Genomic DNA, 20,908 nt, shown 5'->3' on the forward strand with positions numbered 1-20,908 from the left:
ATATTGGCAGAGAGGGAAGTGTGTGTGTGTGTGTGTGTGTGTGTGTGTGTGTGTGTGTGTGTGTGTGTGTGTGTGTGTGTGTGTGTGTGTGTGCGTGCGTGCGTGCGTGCGTGTGTAACAGCGTTGCCCTCCCCCAAACACAAAGGACTCTCCAGAGCCCCTGCCTGTGCCGGGTATCTGATGAACGGGGGGGGGGTTACCAAGCCTGTCCTACTCCTCCTCTCTCCCTCCCTCCTTCTCCTCCCTCTCTCTTATTGCCGGGTTGATGGGAGAAAGGGGGGGGGAGGAGGATTATGAGGATAGGGGACGGAGTTGTGTTTTTTTGAGTCGGCTCCAAACTATGTCAGACAAGATGATACTGTCTGTTTTCTGCTCTCATTTTGGCTTCACATGAATAATGTCCTGCTTTAGAAGACTGTTCTGTTGTCTGTGTGTGTGTGTCTCTTTAATGCTGAGGGGTTGAGTGTTTGACAGGTTCTGTGGTAGATGCACAGTGTGCTTGACATACGGTGTGTACGAGTGTCTCCGTGTGTATGATTGTATATGACAGTAGACGTATGATGTGTGTGAAACACAGACACACTCCATAACCCCCGCCCTCTCATACTCAGCTGTGACTATACACCTCCTGACAGTCTTGTGTTTTCCTCTCCCCTCCGCAGCCCTTCCACCCCATGGTGAACCTGCAGTGTTCGTCAGAACTCAGGATGTTCCTGTGTGCCCTCTACACTCCAGTGTGTACAGAGTACGGGCGCATGACACTGCCCTGCCGACGGCTGTGCCTGAGAGCCAAGGGAGACTGTTACAAACTCATGGACATGTTCGGCGTCACCTGGCCAGAAGAGATGGATTGTAACAGGTTAGTAGTCTACTGTACTGTCAGGTACACTTTTACACACATGGGGCACATATGTATTTTTTGGTATCATTCCTTTTACCATGAATTTATCAGGAAATACCTGGTCATTCTGTACCATAGCATCAAAAAGAATGGCAAAATGGTAATTGCACAATGGTAACACGTGATTTCCTAGCAAATACAAGGTCAAAACTGTGGAAACAGTATTGTAAAATACTACCTTTGTGTCTTTCTGTAGTTTAAATATAATGTGTCTAACATAAGCTGTTTCCTCTCCGTCCCCCAGGTTCCCAGACTGTGACGAGCCATACCCCCGTCCTGTAGATCTGCTGTCCAGGTCAGACTCCACAGAGTCGCCCATCTCCGTCCAGCGCGACTATGGCTTCTGGTGCCCCCGCGAGCTCAAGATCGACCCCGACCTGGGCTACACCTTCCTGGGTGTGAGGGACTGCTCGCCCCCCTGCCCCAACATGTACTTCCAGCGGGACGAGCTGGTCTTCGCCCGCTACTTCATCGGCGTGGTGTCCATCGTCTGTCTCTCGGCAACCCTCTTCACCTTCCTCACCTTCCTCATCGACGTGTCCAGGTTCCGCTACCCGGAGCGGCCGATCATCTTCTACGCCGTGTGTTACATGATGGTGTCCCTGGTCTTCTTCCTGGGCTTCCTGTTGGAGGACCGGGTGGCGTGCAACGCGGCGAGCCCCGGGCGCTTCCGGGCGTCCACCGTCACCCAGGGCTCCCATAACAAGGTGACCCATCGGCCACGCAGTGATTGATTGATAACGGATTGTTTAATTAACTAATTGATTGTTTGATTTACCATTTTCTCTGTGACATTCAGGGCTATTATATCATCTTTTTTTTGTTGGTACGATATTTTCAATGTTCTTGGATTTTCAATGTCTTCAGTCTTTTTTAAACCTTGTTCTCTTCTCCTCCTCCCCTCCTCCCCTCCAGGTGTGCACTCTGCTGTTCATGGTGCTCTACTTCTTCACCATGGCTGGCAGTGTGTGGTGGGTCATCCTCACCATCACCTGGTTCCTGGCTGCCGTGCCTAAGTGGGGCAGCGAGGCCATCGAGAAGAAGGCCTTGCTCTTCCATGCCTGTGCCTGGGGCCTGCCCGGCTGTCTGACTGTCACTCTGCTGGCCATGAACAAGATCGAAGGGGATAGTGTCAGCGGGGTGTGTTTTGTGGGGCTGTATGACCGCACAGCGCTGAGATGGTTCCTGCTGGTTCCGCTGGGCCTGGATGTACTGGTGAGAGGGCTGGAATGAGTCACAGTGGGATAAGGCGTGTGTAACAAATGGCAGCCTATTCCCTATATAGGGAATAGGGTGGCATTTGGGATGCAACCTAGGTGATTCAGCAAAGTCTTTGTAGGATGTCCTTTGTGGGTATGTGTGCGCAAAGTTTACATGTGCACATGCACAACGTTCAGGAAACGTGTTGACACTGTGCCTTCTCCTTCGATTATACCACGGTCATACACATCTCAAAAGTCATAAGAAAGTGGATCTGAATGGAACTGAAGGAAATGATTGAAATTGTTAACTACCCAACCAATATACCGTGTTCATTTCCTGGTCTTATGTCATCATCTTTTGTCTAATCCTTCCATATCAACTCTGTCTGATTCTAGGTGGGGGTGGCGTTGCTGCTAGCGGGCATCCTGGCGTTGAACCGCGTCCGTATGGAGATCCCTCTGGAGAAGGAGAACCAAGACAAGCTGGTGAAGTTTATGATCCGTATCGGGGTGTTCTCTGTGCTCTACCTGGTCCCTCTGCTGACGGTCATAGCCTGCTACCTGTATGAGAACAGCTATAGGACTGTCTGGGAGACTACCTGGGTACAGGAGCGCTGCAGAGAGTACCACATCCCCTGTCCATACCAGGTGAGATCCATACTCTAACCAGTACACCACAGCCCCTGTCCATACCAGGTGAGATCCATACTCTAACCAGTACACCACATCCCCTGTCCATACCAGGTGAGATCCATACTCTAACCAGTACACCATATACCCTGTCCATACCAGGTGAGATCCATACTCTAACCAGTACACCACATCCCCTGTCCATACCAGGTGAGATCCATACTCTAACCAGTACACCATATACCCTGTCCATACCAGGTGAGATCCATACTCTAACCAGTACACCACATCCCCTGTCCATACCAGGTGAGATCCATACTCTAACCAGTACACCACATCCCCTGTCCATACCAGGTGAGATCCATACTCTAACCAGTACACCATATACCCTGTCCATACCAGGTGAGACCCATACTCTAACCAGTACACCACATTCCCTGTCCATACCAGGTGAGATCCATACTCTAACCAGTACACCACATCCCCTGTCCATACCAGGTGAGATCCATACTCTAACCAGTACACCACATCCCCTGTCCATACCAGGTGAGATCCATACTCTAAAGCAGTACACCATATACCCTGTCCATACCAGGTGTGATCCATACTCTAACCAGTACACCACATCCCCTGTTCATACCAGGTGAGATACATACTCTAACCAGTACACCATATACCCTGTCCATACCAGGTGAGATCCATACTCTAACCAGTACACCACATCACTTGTCCATACCAAGTGAGATCCATACTCTAACCATTACACCATATACCCTGTCCATACCAGATGAGATCCATACTCTAACCAGTACACCACATCCCCTGTCCATACCAGATGAGATCCATACTCTAACCAGTACATCACATCCCCTGTCCATACCAGGTGAGATACATACTCTAACCAGTACACCATATACCCTGTCCATACCAGGTGAGATACATACTCTAACCAGTACACCATATACCCTGTCCATACCAGGTGAGATCCATACTCTAACCAGTACACCACATCCCCTGTCCATACCAGGTCAGAATAGGGCTGCTGCAGTGACCGTATTACCGCCACGCTGGCAGTCATGAGTCATGACCGCAGTAGAATTCCATGTGACTGTTGAATCACGGTATTCTCCTCTTATGCACTCAGGACATGCATTGGTAGTACCCTAATGACCATTAGATCACTAATGGCCTGGTACTCAAGGCTCTATTGTCCCTCTAACCACCCATACAGCAATGCAAATGCAATTGAAAATCACATCGAGCACTTATCATCAAAACAGCATCGTGCTTTTAAAACTCACCTCACTGTGATTGATCCATTTGAAGAAAGAAGTTCAACAGCAGGTGGAAACGTGGCTGTTCTGGCTGTTGTCTCAAAGCCAAACACAATGAAATGGACAGCGCTTTCTAAGGGGATGATTGATTTCAAAACATCCATGTGCATACAGTGCCTTCGGAAAGAATTCAGACGCCTTGACTTTTTCCACATTTAAATCAAAATAAATCCTCCTCCATATACACACAATACCCCATATTGACGAAGCCAAAACAGTGTTTCAGACATTTTTGCAAATGTATACAACAAAAAAAATACAAAAAAATCCTTATCTACATACACTACCAGTCAAAAGTTTGGACACACATACTCAATCCAGTTTTTTTTAATTTTTATTAAAATATGTTATAAATTGTAGAATAATAGTGAAGACATCCAAACTATGAAATAACACATCATGTAGCAGAAAACAAAAGTGTTAAACAAATCTGAATATATTTTATATTTGAGATTCTTCAAAGTAGCCACCATTTGCCTTGATGACAGCTTTGCACACTCTTGGCATTCTCTCAACCAGCTTCATGAGGTAGTCACCTGGAATTTCAATTAACAGGTGTGCCTTGATAAAAGTTCATTTGTGGAATTTCTTTCCTTCTTAATGTGTTTGAGCCAATCAAGTTGTGTTGTGAGAAGGTAGGGGTGAAGATAACCCTATTTTGTAAAAGACCAAGTCCATTTTATGGCAAGAACAGCTCAAATAAGAAAAGAGAAACGACAGTCCATCATTACTTTAACATGAAGGTCAGTCAATCTGGAAAATTTCAAGAACTTTGAAAGTTTCTTCAAGTGCATTCGCTAAAAACCATCAAGCGATGAAACTGGCTCTCACGAGGACCGCCACAGGAACGGAAGACTGAGAGTTACCTCAGCTGCAGAGGATAAATTCATTAGTTACCAGCCTCAGATTGCAGGTCAAATAAATGCTTCCCAAGTAACAGACACATCTCAACATCAACTGTTCAGAGGAGACTGTGTGAATCAGGCCTTCATGGTTGAATTGCTGCAAAAAAACCACTACTAAAGAACACCAATAATAAGAAGAGACTTGCTTGGGCCAAGAAACATGAGCAATGGACATTAGATTGGTGGAAAGCTGTCCTTTGGTCTGATGGGTCCTTAATTTGAGATTTTTGGTTCCAACCACCGTGTCTTTGAGGAATGCTTTTCCAACTGTCTTGAAGGAGTTCCCACATATGCTGAGCACTTTCTGGCTGCTTCTCCTTCACTTTATGGTCCAACTCATCCCTGATGGTAGAGTGGCCAGATGAAAGCCACTCCTCAGTAAAAGGCACAAGACAGCTCGCTTGGAGTTTGCCAAAAGGCACCTAAAGACTCTCAGACCATGAGAAACAAGATTCTCTGGTCTGATGAAACCAAGATTGAACACTTTGGCCTGAATGCCAAGTGTCACGTCTGGAGGAAACCTGGCACCATCCCTATGGTGAAGCATGGTGGTGGCAGCATCATGCTGCGGGGATGTTTTTCAGCGGCAGGGACTGGGAGACTAGTCAGGATTGAGGCAAAGATGAACAGAGCAAAGTACAGAGAGATCCTTGATGAAAACCTGCTTCAGAGCGCTCAGGACCTCCGACTGGGGTGAAGGTTCACCTTCCAACAGGGCAACAACCCTAAGCACACAGCCAAGACAACGCAGGACTGGGTTAGGAACAAGTCTCTTAATGTCCTTGAGTGGCCCAGCCAGAGCCAGGACTTGAACCAGATCTAACATCTCTGGAGAGACCTGAAAATAGCTGTGCAGCAATCCTCCACATCCAACCTGACAGAGCTTGAGAAGATCTGCAGAGAAAAATGTGAGAAACTCCCCAAATACATGTGTGGGGTTGTAGGGTCATACCCAAGAAGACTCAAGGCTGTAATCGCTGTCAAAGGTGCTTCAAGAAAGTACTGAGTAAAGGGTCTGAATACTTATGTACAGTGCCTTGCGAAAGTATTCGGCCCCCTTGGACTTTGCGACCTTTTGCCACATTTCAGGCTTCAAACATAAAGATATAAAACTGCATTTTTTTGTGAAGAATCAACAACAAGTGGGACACAATCATGAAGTGGAACGACATTTATTGGATATTTCAAACTTTTTTAACAAAACAAAAACTGAAAAATTGGGCGTGCAAAATTATTCAGCCCCCTTAAGTTAATACTTTGTAGCGCCACCTTTTGCTGCGATTACAGCTGTAAGTCCCTTGGGGTATGTCTCTATCAGTTTTGCACATCGAGAGACTGAAATTTTTTCCCATTCCTCCTTGCAAAACAGCTCGAGCTCAGTGAGGTTGGATGGAGAGCATTTGTGAACAGCAGTTTTCAGTTCTTTCCACAGATTCTCGATTGGATTCAGGTCTGGACTTTGACTTGGCCATTCTAACACCTGGATATGTTTATTTTTGAACCATTCCATTGTAGATTTTGCTTTATGTTTTGGATCATTGTCTTGTTGGAAGACAAATCTCCGTCCCAGTCTCAGGTCTTTTGCAGACTCCATCAGGTTTTCTTCCAGAATGGTCCTGTATTTGGCTCCATCCATCTTCCCATCAATTTTAACCATCTTCCCTGTCCCTGCTGAAGAAAAGCAGGCCCAAACCATGATGCTGCCACCACCATGTTTGACAGTGGGGATGGTGTGTTCAGGGTGATGAGCTGTGTTGCTTTTACGCCAAACATAACGTTTTGCATTGTTGCCAAAAAGTTCAACTTTGGTTTCATCTGACCAGAGCACCTTCTTCCACATGTTTGGTGTGTCTCCCAGGTGGCTTGTGGCAAACTTTAAACGACACTTTTTATGGATATCTTTAAGAAATGGCTTTCTTCTTGCCACTCTTCCATAAAGGCCAGATTTGTGCAATATACGACTGATTGTTGTCCTATGGACAGAGTCTCCCACCTCAGCTGTAGATCTCTGCAGTTCATACAGAGTGATCATGGGCCTCTTGGCTGCATCTCTGATCAGTCTTCTCCTTGTATGAGCTGAAAGTTTAGAGGGACGGCCAGGTCTTGGTAGATTTGCAGTGGTCTGATACTCCTTCCATTTCAATATTATCGCTTGCACAGTGCTCCTTGGGATGTTTAAAGCTTGGGAAATCTTTTTGTATCCAAATCCGGCTTTAAACTTCTTCACAACAGTATCTCGGACCTGCCTGGTGTGTTCCTTGTTCTTCATGATGCTCTCTGCGCTTTTAACGGACCTCTGAGACTATCACAGTGCAGGTGCATTTATACGGAGACTTGATTACACACAGGTGGATTGTGTTTATCATCATTAGTCATTTAGGTCAACATTGGATCATTCAGAGATCCTCACTGAACTTCTGGAGAGTTTGCTGCACTGAAAGTAAAGGGGCTGAATAATTTTGCACGCCCAATTTTTCAGTTTTTGAGTTGTTAAAAAGTTTGAAATATCCAATAAATGTCGTTCCACTTCATGATTGTGTCCCACTTGTTGTTGATTCTTCACAAAAAATACAGTTTTATATCTTTATGTTTGAAGCCTGAAATGTGGCAAAAGGTTGCAAAGTTCAAGGGGGCCGAATACTTTCGCAAGGCACTGTAAATGTGATATTTCAGATGTTAAAAAAACAAACATTTTCAAACAATTCTAAAAAACGTGTTTTTCTTTGTCATTGTGGGGTATTGTGTGTAGTTTGGTGAGGGAAAAAAACAATTACATATATTTATAGAATAAGGCTGTAACGTAACAACATTTGGAAATAGTCTAGGGGTCTGAATTCTTTCGAATGCACAGTATTCGTTTATGCATAAGTTTATGAGGCCAAGCCCGATAAAATACCTTGAATCAAAATGATGCTCGTGCTGTTATACAATACACAGCCTACCACATACTCTGCATGGCAGAAAAACATCAAACAAAACTGATTTAAGATGTCTTTGGTACATAATTGGTCTAGTTTATACTCCAAAATTAAACGCATTTGAGTAATCGTGTAGACTTTATTATGTTGCATACTGGATGGACTGGATTACCTTATGCTACGCTCCAAAATGTCTATCCACGAGTCTGGGAGAGAATGTATAGCCCTAGGAGATGCTGTTGGTTCATTGATTGTACAGGGCGGCTTACAGTTAGCTTAAAATTATAGAGAATTTGTATATGATTTTGAATAGCCTAGTAATGGGGATTTGGTTATATTTTCATAATTAATAGGCTTACATTACCTTTAGCTACAGAACATCTCACCACTATGCATTTCCCTTTTCTCGTCTCTCTCTCCTTATTTTTTTTTCTCACGTGCGCAGACGGTTTGTCAATAGTTTAGTGAAATATGTTTAGTTGCGAAAACATGTTACTATCGATGTTCCCGTACAGATTTAAGTTTGTTTCCGAAATTAAGCGCTGGGTATCTGCAGGAACAGGGTTGGAGAACCCATGGCATACAGTGTTTGGGCGGAATATCACCTGTCGCACAGCGAGAGCATGCTCCTCAAACAGTGGTTGACGTGTGTAGTGAAATAAATGGTCTTATATTTATTTCTCAGCTGTTCATATTAACCACAGCTCCAATATAAAACAGAGGTAGCCTATCCGGCAACATTGGAAATACCCGCAGGAAAGCGCGCAGCCTCCATTCGCTATTCGAGTGCATAGCCTACGGAATATGTATTTTTTCCACTGCCCCTGTTCCTGCCCATTTGATCATGGGCCATTCTAAATGGAAACTCATTTGACATATTAGTAAAGACAAGATTAAATTGAGAATAGTCTGATGGGTGAAAATATGATCACGTGATGAGAGAACAGCTGTGTAGCCTGAGGCGAAGACAGAGCGCAGGCTTCTTTTTTTAGCATATAGTCGCATCGTGCAACCCATATATGTTTTGATTTCTGAGAAATTATATGGTTTGTATCATTCACAACTAAAGTTGCTAAGTAATTCCAATATATAGCGTAGCCTATAGGACCTGTTTCAAATTATCACGTTTACGCTCAACATAGCCACTTCATATAAGCACTCCATTCTATATTACTCAGCTAAGTTAAATGATATCCTTCTTACAATAACATTATATTATATCAAATAATGTTACGGGACTTATAAGCATATATTGTCAGCTAAATGAACAAGCCTACAGCCTATGGCATAGAGCATAATCAGATAAAATACAGTAGGCCAATGTAACAGATGTCTCCATGCGTTGTGTTTTCTCAAAATAAATCACTTCGGCCAGTGGTCCCAGTTGAGCATTTATTTCTGTTGTTAAATGGGAAACAGCACGTTAGTTGTGCAGGGCTTAACGGTATTGATGGCTGTCGATGGCAAAATCTGTAGCATGAAGACAAGCAGTGGCTTATGTGACCATTACATCGGTGTATGCTAGCTAACACACTTATTTACAGCAAATCAAATCATATGCCAAAGCACATCCCAGAAAGCCCCTCAATCCCTAACAGGTACCATATACCCACACATGTATAAATCAGTAACGTACAGCAAACCCATTGGAAAATAGAACATAGAAAACAGTATTCAGAACGTGACCTACCCCTTGCGTCACATTTTCATACTCCCCCTATCTGCAAGCAAGCGGGGCCAATCACAACACACCTTACTGTCATCAGAGTTGAACTAACCAATAAGAATGCTTGAACATTAAATACACATTTCTTTAACCAACCCTGTTACACCAACTCATTTTCTTTTGCATGACAATAACCGGCTGACATAACTTCATGACCACCACAGCACAAGGTGAGATCCATACTCTAACCAATACACCATATCCCCTGTCTTACCAGGTATACCATGTACCCCCTTTCTTAAGCACTACACTACATTACATCTGCTCTAACCACTACACCATACACCTGTCCTTAGGATGTAATATCAGATTATACAGCTACTGTAACCATTTCTAGAAACTACAATCAACTACACTCAAATATTATTATCACCCCTACAGTACACCAGTCATTCTCAACCAGGGGGCCTTGGACCCCTGAGGGACCTCTGTGAGCTTTCATGGGGTCCCAAGAAAAAAGATGGGATTGAATTCTGGTGCCAAGTTCAATAAGGGAAAGAAAAACAACAGAGTAAGAAAAATGTATTTCAGTCTCACACAGTAGTTGTATTCCCAACACACCTAGCTCCAGTGTTCCAGTGCAAACACAGACCGGGGAGAGATCTCAGGTTGGTTCTATTTAATAGATGAAGCACTTCAGAGAAGCTCCTCTCTGCCTGGAGCGGTGGAACAACATCCCCACTCATCTGGAGAAGCAGTTAATCATTCAAACACTTCATCCTTGCTGGTGTAAAATGGTAGCATTTTCGTGTGTGTGTGTGTGTGTGTGTGTGTGTGTGTGTGTGTGTGTGTGTGTGTGTGTGTGTGTGTGTGTGTGTGTGTGTGTGTGTGTGTGTGTGTGTGTGTGTGTGTGTGTGTGTGTGTGTGTGTGTGTAGAGTAGATGTTTGTTTTTGTGTGTGTGTATGTATGTATGTATGTTTGAGTGTGTGTGTGCTGTGCTTCTTTTTCTGTCCTCCTTAAAAAGGTTTTGTGTTAGTAGTTACTGTGGTGGCACAGATAGCAGAGTTTGGATGGGTAGAGAAGTGAAAAGAGTGAATAGCTTCTCTACTTGTTTGTTTGTAGCAAGTGTCTAGATGTCACTGTTTTTCAGTTCCATTGCCACGTTTGGATGTGTGAGGGTGTGTAATCTCTTGCCTTTTAGTTAGTTCTAAAGGAAGGGTGGTTGGCACACAGTAGAGCGTCTGTCCGTCCGTCCGTCCGTCCGTCCGTCCGTCCGTCCGTGTGTGTGTGTGTGTGTGTGTGTGTGTGTGTGTACCCCCAACAAAGATAGCTTATGACGGCATTAGAGGCCTGTTACGGTGGGGGGGATGGGGGAAACAGAGGGGGAAGGCCGTTGGGGAGGCAAAGAGAGTCGTTTGGGGCCTTAATCTGTCATGCAAGCATAACTGCGTAAGAGAGCGGTGAGTTCATTTCTCCCAGAGGTTCTGTTGCTGGGGGAAAGATGGATCAGAGACAAGGGCGACACTATGGTAATGCAGTTATAAAGAAAGTAAAGCTACTGTATGGACCAAACTACACAGGCAAAATGTAATAGTGAGGAATGTCTGTGGTTTGGTAACGGCTAGTAAGGGAAGGGTAATGGAACGAGTGAAAGTCTTTCGTTTTTTATATAGAAAGACTGAGAATGGGCGGCCAGGTCTCTGCAGGCCCGCTGACTGCCCTTCATAACTTTGTGATGTGTGGAGGATGTGAGTGGGAGGATTCTGCTTCTCCAGAGCACACAAACATACAGTAACACAGTAGCTAACATGTAAACAGACAATCTCCTGAGCACAAAAATACTATAAAGCTATGGTTCAGCAGAGATCTATATACACAATATATACAAAAGTATGTGGACATCCCTTCAAATTTGTGGATTCGGCTATTTGAGCCACACCTGTTGCTGACTGTTGTATAAAATCAAGCACACGTCCATGCAATCTCCATAGACAAACATTGTCAGTAGAAAGGCCTTACTGAAGACCTCAGTGTCTTTCAACGTCGCACCATCATAGGATGCTACCTTTCCAACAAGTCAGTTTGTCAAATTTCTGCCCTGCTAGAGATGCCCCGGTCAACTGTAAGTGCTGTTATTGTGAAGTAGAAACATCTAGGAGCAACAACGGCTCAGCCGCGAAGTGGTAAGCTCACAGAATGGGACCGCTGAAGCGGGTAGCTTGTAAAAATTGTCTGTAGTCGGTCACAACACTCACTTCCGAGTTCGAAACTGCCTCTGGAAGAAACGTCGGCACAAGAACTGTTCATCGGGAGCTTCATGAAATGGGTTTCCATGGCCGAGCAGCTGTTCACAACCCTTAGATCACCATGTGCAATGTCAAGCGTCTGCTAGAGTAGTGTAAAGCTCACCGCCATTGGACTCTTGGAGAAGTGGAAACGCGTTCTCTGGAGTGATGAATCACGCTTCACCATTTGGCAGTCCGACAGACTAATCTGGGTTTGGCGGATGCCCCAATGCATAGCACCAACTGTAAAGTATGGTGGAGGAGGAATAACGGTCTGGGGCTGCTTTTCTAAAGGGCTAGGAACCTTAGTTCCAGTGAAGGGAAACCTTAACGTTACAGCATACACTGACATTCTAGAGGATTCTGTGCTTCCAACTTTGTGGCAACAGTTTGGGGAAGGGCCTTTCCTGTTTCAGCTTGACAGTGTGTGTGTGTGTGTGTGCCACACAGAGAGAGAGGTCCTGTGTGGCTTAGTTGGTAGAGCACGATGCTTGCAACACTACAATCGTGAGTTTGATTCCCACAGGGAATACGAAAATCTTAGTCACTTTGGATTAAATGTCATAGAGAAAAGGAATCAGCTGTGAAAACCAACCAGTGCTACTATGGGTCAGGCCCATAGAAATATTATCACTAGATGTGTCCACCCATTACAGACCCATTGACTTGAATAAGGATGGCCATTCTATTTCAACGAGTCAGTCCTGCTGCATCCACCCTGTGCCTTTCTACTACTTCCCCTCTGATTGTCCAGAACCGTATGAGATGCCAATCTAGAGGAGTTTAGAAGATAAGACATGTTAACTGAAAGGACGTATGGCTGCAGTGATTCAGTCTCTCTCCTCTTATCTCATTCTGTTGTAATGAGGTTCTCTGAGCTCCAGGCTGCTCTGCCTGCCTGCTCCACTCATAACGAGGCCATCAGGACTGCTGTGTATGTGCGTGTGTGTGTTGGGGGAAAAAACAAGGGATGTGTGTGAGTATGTTTCTTACAGGGATAGGGGGAGATAGATAATGCCATAGCAGCCTTAGTAAACACACAGACACATATTGAATGTATGTCAGTGGAGGCTGCTGAGGGGAGTACGGCTCATAATAATGGCTGGGACGGAGTCAATGGAATGGTCTCAACCACATGGAAACCACGTGCTTGATACTAGTCTATTCACTCCATTCCAGACATTATTATGAGCCGTCCTCCCTTCAGCAGCCTCCACTGACATACATTCAATATGTGTCTGTGTGTTTACTAAGGCTGCTATGGTGTTACAGCAGTGATGCAGTGTATTTGCAGGTATGGGTGAGAAGATGAGTGCTGTGTTGTGTTGTGTTGTGTGCTGCTGTACTGTACCCTTCTGCAGTAGAGACCTGTGTGAGGCTACAGTGTAGCCTGAGGGTACAGGTGCACTATCTACGGGGGGCACAGAAGAGAGAGGGGGTGGAGGGAAAGAGATCAAATTAGAGGGGGGAGGTAGAGAGGGAGGGAACGATTGGGGATGGATGGGAATGGAAGTAGAGAAAATGAGAGCAGGGGTGGAGGAAGGGAATGAGAGGTAGAGAGAGGGAGAATAAAGACAAAGGGAGGGGGAAGGAGAGAGTCATGCCATTGTGTCGGCTGCTGATTTGTTTATGCCTGTAGCGGTAAGCTGCCGAGTCTGTTAGAAAATACATGCATGTGGGAAAACACACACGACTCAGGAGTGCAGTGCCTCACTGCCTTGCAGACAACCTACCGTAGTAGTGTCATACTTACTGAGAACTACATTCTCACCCACGCAGCCGAGCAGACATACATGTACAATCAAACGTACTCACAGACACACATTGTTTCCCTACAGTACAGATTGCTAGTAGAGTACTCCCTTATGGCAGACCCACTCACACCTCTCTCCTCTCCATGGGTGACCTAGGTCGAGCAGACCAGCAGACCAAACCTGTCCCTGTTCATCATAAAGTACCTGATGATGTTGGTAGTAGGGATCCCTTCAGTGTTCTGGGTGGGCAGCAAGAAGACCTGCTTCGAATGGGCCAGCTTCTTCCACGGACATAGACGCAAAGAGTAAGTCTCTAAAACACGCTTTCTCTCCCTAACATCAATGTATTTCTCATGAAGAGCAATGTTGTCTTGTTTTTTAATGAATTGCACGATTAGTGCAAATTTGAATTCAATCAAATAAATATGCTGTTGTATGTGTGTGCATCTTAATGTATTATACCTGCTGGTTTTAAGTAAAGTGGTACCAAGATTTTAAATTCAACAGTGCTGTATAGTAGTGTTAGTGAAAGGCCCACTCTCTGCGTTCACCCCCCCCCCGCCCCCTGTTATCAGAGCATTAACCCCCTCTCCCATTCCCTGTTCCACACACTCCTCCTTCCTCATCTACCTTTCCACCTTCCCTCTCTCTCTCCCGTTCCTCCTCCGCCTCTCCCTCCCCTCCATCCCACCCTTCCCCTTCTCCTCGTCCCCCTCTTCCTCTCCCTTTTCCAGTAGCGTGGTCAACGAGAGCAGACAGGTACTCCAGGAGCCAGATTTTGCTCAGCTGCTCCTGCGGGACCCCAACACCCCCATCGCGAGGAAGTCCAGGGGGACATCCACGCAGGGCACCTCCACCCACGCTTCCTCCACCCACCTGGCCATGCTGGACGAGCCCCCCAGTGGGAGCACCAGCCGGGCAAGTAGTGTCCGCAGCGCCCGCAGCAAGATGAGCAGCTTCCATGGAAGTCTGCATCGATCCAGAGACAGCAGGTAGGGATGGACGGGGAGGGTGGGGTGGGAACCGCGGGGGTGACAGATTGATTTAATAGATTTGGGGATTGAAAAAAAGCCAGATGTGGAAAACAGGTATGGATGAATAGAGGCGGAAATGTGTAGATCTGAAAGGGTTTGGAGAGTGTTAAAAACATGGAGTATTTGTCATGTTATTTACAGTCCCAGATGCCTGACCAACCATCTCTCTCCTCTCCTCTCTGTCAGGTACACAGCATGTAGTTTCCGCGGCGTTGACGATCGCCTCCCCTATGGCAGCATGCCCCGCCTCAACGACCAATCAGGGTCCAGACACTGCAGCACCAACAGGCTAGACAGCCTATCAAAGCATGGCTCCACCCAGCGTCTGGATAGCCAATCACGGCACAGCAGCATCAGGGACCTTAGCAACGTCACCCAGGCCATTCAGAGCGCCCCCGGCAATGGAATCCACAGGGTCCTTGAAGAGGATGGAGCCACGGCCTGAACTGAGACATCTAAACGCTTGGCGGCAAAACAAACCTTAGCCTCTACCCTAAAAAAAACCTTAGCCTCTGCCCAACCTTTTAGCTAAACAAGAAGTGTCTAGGACATGTGTCAAACTCATTCCACAGAGGGCCAAGTTTTTGCGGGGTTTTGACTCCGCCCTTGTACTTCATTGATGAACTAAGACCTGGTGGTCTTAATTGAAATGGAAAAACAAAAAAATCTGTAGATTCTCGGCCATCCGTGGAATTAGTTTGATACCCCTGGTCTAGGGGGTAGAGGTTGATTTTGGACTGGACATACTGCAGTCCTCTATGGCTACATTTACACAGATCTTTTGATCTTTTGCCCAATTACTGGTCTTTAGACCAATCAAATCAGATAATTTGCCAGTAATTGATAAAAATACAAATAAAACAGAATTGGGCTGGCTGTGTAAACTCAGCCACAGTATGGCAGTTTGAAAATAAGGAGATTGTGAGGAAACTGGACAGTTTGACAATGTGTCTGAACATGTCTCCTCTCATTAAACAGCACTGATAAATGAAGATAGCAGACGACTTGGATTCAGAGGACAGTGTAACTTGGACTTGCAGGAGTGAGAGCTGAACCAATAAGACTGACATGGAAGAAGAAATCATACTCTTGGGCACAGACGCTTTTTGTTCAATGTTCTGGAGTCAGCTCTTAGTGAAGGACACTCTACCCTTTAAGTGTAGGACAGCTCTGGGATCCGTTTCAGGCTATTCATCCATACCTGACATTACAGAGCTTCTTATCTAATCGGAACATTCCACTACTCAGGGGGGTGAAAAGGGTTCAATCTAAAGGATTCTACATTATGCGTGACACAAGCACTCGTCCATGAAGGCCAAGCCGTTATTCCTGCTAACCACATTGTTTACCTGCACGAGAAGTACGGTAGACGCGTCTCCACAACCACTGTTGTACTACACTACTATACATTGAGGTACTTTTATACGTCAATTGGTTTCATTGCACTTCTGATGGAGGCAGCTGAAGGTACTGTGTGTGATGAGTAGGGCCTGAAGTGTTTCCTGACTGTGACCTTTCCCTGTCCAGGGAAAACTCTGGGTCCTAGTGATAATGTGAAGGCGATCGGGACAGTGTCCTGTCCTGTTGTCAATCAATTGGAAACAATTGACATTGATGAATCAGCCATTGTGAAGTGAAGGGCTGTATTGTATTACAGGATAAAAGCGGAATTCCAAACTCCAGCCTTATAGGTAGAATATGAGTGTTCTTCTCCCCCCCCCGTTAGAATTAGAATCAGTAGTAGTATTACGAAATGCATACTTACTTGTATAGATAATTGTTAGCCATAACTTCTAGTAGTGGCATGTGCATAGGTGTAAATAGATTTGAGGGGGGGTCTTTTGTTGAATTTGTAATAAATCTTCTGAAAATACATCTGGGAAATGTGTAAGTGAATCTGTGCCCTAGCCTGGAAAACAAACTGAATTGCTCCATTTTACAAGTGAATCAGAGCGATTCAGTGTGGAGCCAGGCTATTATGTGTGCTCCCAAGGAAATAAATGATAAGCAGGACACGAGACTCAGTGAAGCCGTATTTGTAACAGCCCTCCGCTTTATTGAAATACATTGGAGTCAGGTTAATATAATGAGTTCTCCACAAGTGTGGTGGCCAGTTCCATACATTATTTGTTTGACCTTACACCTTAAATATTTCTGTGCAAAAAGAATCTACATCACCTGTAGTGGGTATCCTCAATAAAACTCCCCAAAACTGTTCAAATAAAATGAGCAAGTCAAAATTAAAAACAAATCCAAAAACAAATAAAATGATTACATCTATAACATGCAAAACTGTACAAATTATTACAAAGCAATCCTAGAAAAACAAGGTGTATAATATGATATGAAAGAACAAAATAATATAGAAGGAACTGAAGATAAGACCTCACTGAAATGCAAAGGCGTTTTTTTTTGTATATTTTTGAATGGTTATCATGGTAACACCTCAGCCTCAAACTACTACCCCTCCATCTGCTCCTTCACCTCTTTTCATCCTTAATTCAAAACACTTGTCTGAGTTCTTCCTCCGTGTATCCGTCTTTTCTTCCACCTGAATCTTTAGACCCTTACGCCTAGTCACAGCTGGCTACACTACGGCTAAATGTAGCTCTTCTTTCCCAAGTGTAGTCTGTTCTGTCACACTCACTTCCATTGTTAGGGTGAAAATAATCATTGGTTCTGACATTCCTGAGTTTTTTTATTTTTTATTTTTTAAAGTGGGATTTCGGGCCTTTAACTGTACAGTATAAAGCCTGGTCTATCATACTCTCAGACTAAGATATTTCCTCTTCGCTCTCAGCTAATACATTCTACAGACAAGGCCCAGCAGATATGAATAGAGACTCTTGGTAGCTTTAAAAGGAAATCTTAAGAGAGGTGGTTAAGTTGAGACGGTTGAGTAAAACCAACTTAGCGAGACTGACGTCTAAAGCAAATTCTTATTTTGCAAAAGCTCAATATAAAATGGAATTCTAAAAACACGTGGAATGAGTAGGCTAGAGATAAATTACTGTATTTTCAAGGGAATATAATAGAATTGTGGTTTAGGGTTAAGGTTTAGGCCCCCAATGGCACGAATGAAAGCAGAAATCTGAAATCTTATATTTTTATACACTTCTGACTAGGATCAATAAACTGCCATGTTTGACTACTTGGTACACTTCAACACTCCTAAACCTTAAGACAGAAGGTCCCTTTGAACAGTAAGTAACAACGGTCATTCATTAAACGGTCTGTAACATAAAAATAATTCCTCATTAGAAATGAAAAAAGTCCCCTTTCCAGAATAAGGGTCCCCTCCCTTCCGCTTGAGAGAGAAGAGTCAGCTGATCTAGGCACTCGACCCAAAGCTTGTTTCATTTCCACATATAAATACACATCAACAACACCCACCATGCTGTGATTTGCATTAGGGTTGGGGTCCATTTCAATGTAGGCAATTCAGAAAGTAAACAGAAATTCTAATTCCAAATTTGTCACAAAGAAGCATTGAGGAAAATTGGAATGGAACTTGAATTGACTGAAAAAAAAATGGAATTGACCCCAATTTGTGGCTTGTATCAAGGTTATTGCATTACCAGACAATAGTAAGAACATATCAATGACAGCAGGGAGGATTGGAACAGAAATTAAACATTGAACTTGTCCTCTTAGCATTTCTTTTCCATTATTTCACTCTTTTTTGACCCCCCATTTCAGCCTAGCGCTGTCTGTCTGTCTAGCCCCTCCCATAACCTATCAAAACATTCTTCAAAATAAGCAAGGCTGTCTGAAAAATAACAAAGACTCAAGATTCCAAGTCATTCTATTTTTGGTTATAACAAGCTTTCCAAAATCTGTCTCGGAAGTCAAAGGATACAACATATTTGAGGTTCACACGTTGGTACCACAGAGAAAAGTATGGAAATACACACTTAGTGTTTCAGAATGAGTCAGTTAGGAAAGATGCAATCCCACCTCAAACTGATCCAACTGTGGACCATAGTGGAAAGAGTGGCGGGGGAAACGCCCGTGTGTGTGTGTGTTCGCGTGTGTGTGTGTGTGTGTGTGCATGTGAGTGTGAACGCATGCATCTGTGACAAGACGATCGCTTCAAATAAATGCACATATTCACTTAACAGCACGGGGTCCATGCGACCCATAATATTAGTTTCCTCAAACGCAAATCAAAATGACACTTGACAGTTTGTGTCTCATATATGAAATCGAAAGAAAAAAACTAAATCTAAAAGCAAATCAGAGGAACTTGAAGTGGTTTAAAATGGCTTTTGTGCGGATATCACCCCAAATCATACTCGAAAGATAAACAGGAATCGAGGATCTTCTCCCCATCATCTATTTCTCTATAGTATTTCCCTTATCATATATTATTCTCTGATTTGAACCTATGTACATGGTTGTGATGGGAATCGGCTTTTTGGAATTGATCGGTGGTTGGTCTATTACTGCACTTACGGTACTAGGTCGACACTACATGGAAAATGGTCCCAGATCACTGGATGAGGTCACTGGCCCATGTCATGAGGAAGTCGCATAAGGAGCTGTGATGTCATCATAGAATGTTCAGTCTGCTTCTAAAACACCGCTGTCCCTAAGAATTCGAGAACATGAAGCCAGCGAGGTGTCACCTAGAGTTAAAATACCCCTAACCATACTTGTATTTTTGTACTGCTTTACTGTAGCTTTTCGCTGATGGTACGAAGAAATTAAGTCACAGCACATATTTCACTTCATGAGCAAAAAAAACCCCAAAAAATACATCATTGCTTTCTTTTTTTCTTAATTAAAAAAAAATGTTATTTTGTGAGCCTTGTATTGTAAATGGAATTCCCCCTCTTCTTCTGCTGCCAACTACCATTTTGGAAGAAAGCAACAGAAGGAAAAAGAGAGAGTGAAAACATCCTCTCTTTCTCCTCTAGCTGCAAAGCACCTTGCTCTCCATGTCTTCGATAGATAGATGAATAAATAAAAGGTGGCCACCCCCCAAGCCCAAAGGGTGCTATGTACACGTATCAAATGATCTGTTGTTTCATATTGATCCTCTTCTCTTTGTCGCGTCTTGAGGTTTGTGTGTCTCTTTACAGGAGTTGCCAATGACATAATAATCTATACGGGGCTAGTAGTGCTGCAATCAAAAGTACTCTCAATAAAACTCAGCGCTTCGCTTATTCTGGTTATCAGCTACAAAGCAGATGAAAGGGGGTGTACATTTTAATTCCTATATTGTATGCCCTCCCTCAAAAACACACACACACACAAACATGAACACACACACACACACACACACACACACACACACACACACACACACACCCTTTCCCAGTATTTCCCTCTTGGTCAAACACTTCCTTTCCCTGTGGCAGCGGGTGCAGTTCCGTGGGCAGGGCCCGGGAAGGGGGGCGGGCCCGGGAGCTTGGTGAGGGTCAGGGAATGGAGCTGTGTGCGGTCTGTCACTCATGTGTCCCAGCCACTCATGCGGTCTGTGCTCTCCAGTGAGAGGGACTTGGTCTTGTGGGGTGAGGCCGGGCTGGGGGGACTGCTGAACGTAGAACTGTTGGACGCTGTTGAGTGACGGGGTGAGTCAGAGTCCTGGAGAGAGAGGGGGGGAAGAAGAGAGAGAGAGAGGGAGGGAGGGAGAGAGAGAGGGGGGAAGAGAGAGAGGGAGGGAAGAGAGAGAGAGGAGGGAAGAGAGAGAGAGGGAAGAGAGAGAGGGAGGAGAAGAGAGAGAGAGAGAGAAGAGAGAGAGAGAGAGAGAGAGAGAGAGAGAGAGAGAGAGAGAGAGAGAGAGAGAGAGAGAGAGAGAGAGAGGAGAGAGAGAGAGAGAGAGAGAGAGAGGGAGGGGGAGAGAGAGAGAGAGAGAGAGGGGGGGGAAGAGAGAGAGAGAGTTAAAGATAGGGGAGAAGGAAAGGGGAGGAACAGGAAGAAAGAGAGAGAGGGAGAGAGAGGGAAGAGAGAGAAGAGAGAGAGAGAGAAGAGAGAGAGAGAGAGAGAGAAGAGAGAAGAGAGAGAGAGAGAGAGAGAGAGAGAGAGAGAGAGAGAGAGGGGAGGGGGAGAGAGAGAGAGAGAGAGAGAGAGAGGGGGGAAGAGAGAGAGAGGGAGAGAGAGAGGGGGAAGAGAGAGAGAGAGAGTTAAAGATAGGGGGAGAAGGAGAGGGGAGGAACAGGAAGAAAGAGAGGGAGGGAGAGCCACTGAGATGTCATATTTTTCTCACAGCTAAACACAAAACAGGCAAGGGTCATGGTCAGTAGGCATGCAACGCAAGAAAACCCTGAAACACA

At 44.7% G+C, this 20,908-nt stretch overlaps 2 protein-coding genes across 11 annotated transcripts in view; one reads left to right on the top strand and one right to left on the bottom strand.

Annotated features, from left to right (window-relative positions):
- Window positions 1-18,224, top strand: part of LOC112250534 (frizzled-3) — a 31,412-nt gene extending 13,188 nt beyond the window's left edge. For all 4 annotated transcript variants that reach the window (XM_024420769.2, XM_024420771.2, XM_024420772.2 and 1 more), the window contains exons 3-9: window positions 663-859; window positions 1,146-1,608; window positions 1,817-2,116; window positions 2,500-2,751; window positions 13,753-13,901; window positions 14,331-14,588; window positions 14,817-18,224. In XM_024420769.2, coding sequence (XP_024276537.1) covers window positions 663-859; window positions 1,146-1,608; window positions 1,817-2,116; window positions 2,500-2,751; window positions 13,753-13,901; window positions 14,331-14,588; window positions 14,817-15,075 — 1,878 coding nt within the window. In that variant the 3' untranslated portion in view covers window positions 15,076-18,224. The remainder of the gene's footprint in view (window positions 1-662; window positions 860-1,145; window positions 1,609-1,816; window positions 2,117-2,499; window positions 2,752-13,752; window positions 13,902-14,330; window positions 14,589-14,816) is intronic.
- Window positions 16,651-20,908, bottom strand: part of LOC112250533 (serine/threonine-protein kinase MRCK alpha) — a 91,899-nt gene continuing 87,641 nt past the window's right edge. For all 7 annotated transcript variants that reach the window (XM_024420768.2, XM_024420763.2, XM_024420766.2 and 4 more), the window contains one exon: window positions 16,651-20,219. In XM_024420768.2, the coding sequence (XP_024276536.1) occupies window positions 20,085-20,219 (135 nt within the window). In that variant the 3' untranslated portion in view covers window positions 16,651-20,084. The remainder of the gene's footprint in view (window positions 20,220-20,908) is intronic.

The sequence above is a fragment of the Oncorhynchus tshawytscha genome, linkage group LG05 (assembly GCF_018296145.1).
Source record: "Oncorhynchus tshawytscha isolate Ot180627B linkage group LG05, Otsh_v2.0, whole genome shotgun sequence".
NCBI classification, from domain to species: Eukaryota; Metazoa; Chordata; class Actinopteri; order Salmoniformes; family Salmonidae; genus Oncorhynchus; species Oncorhynchus tshawytscha.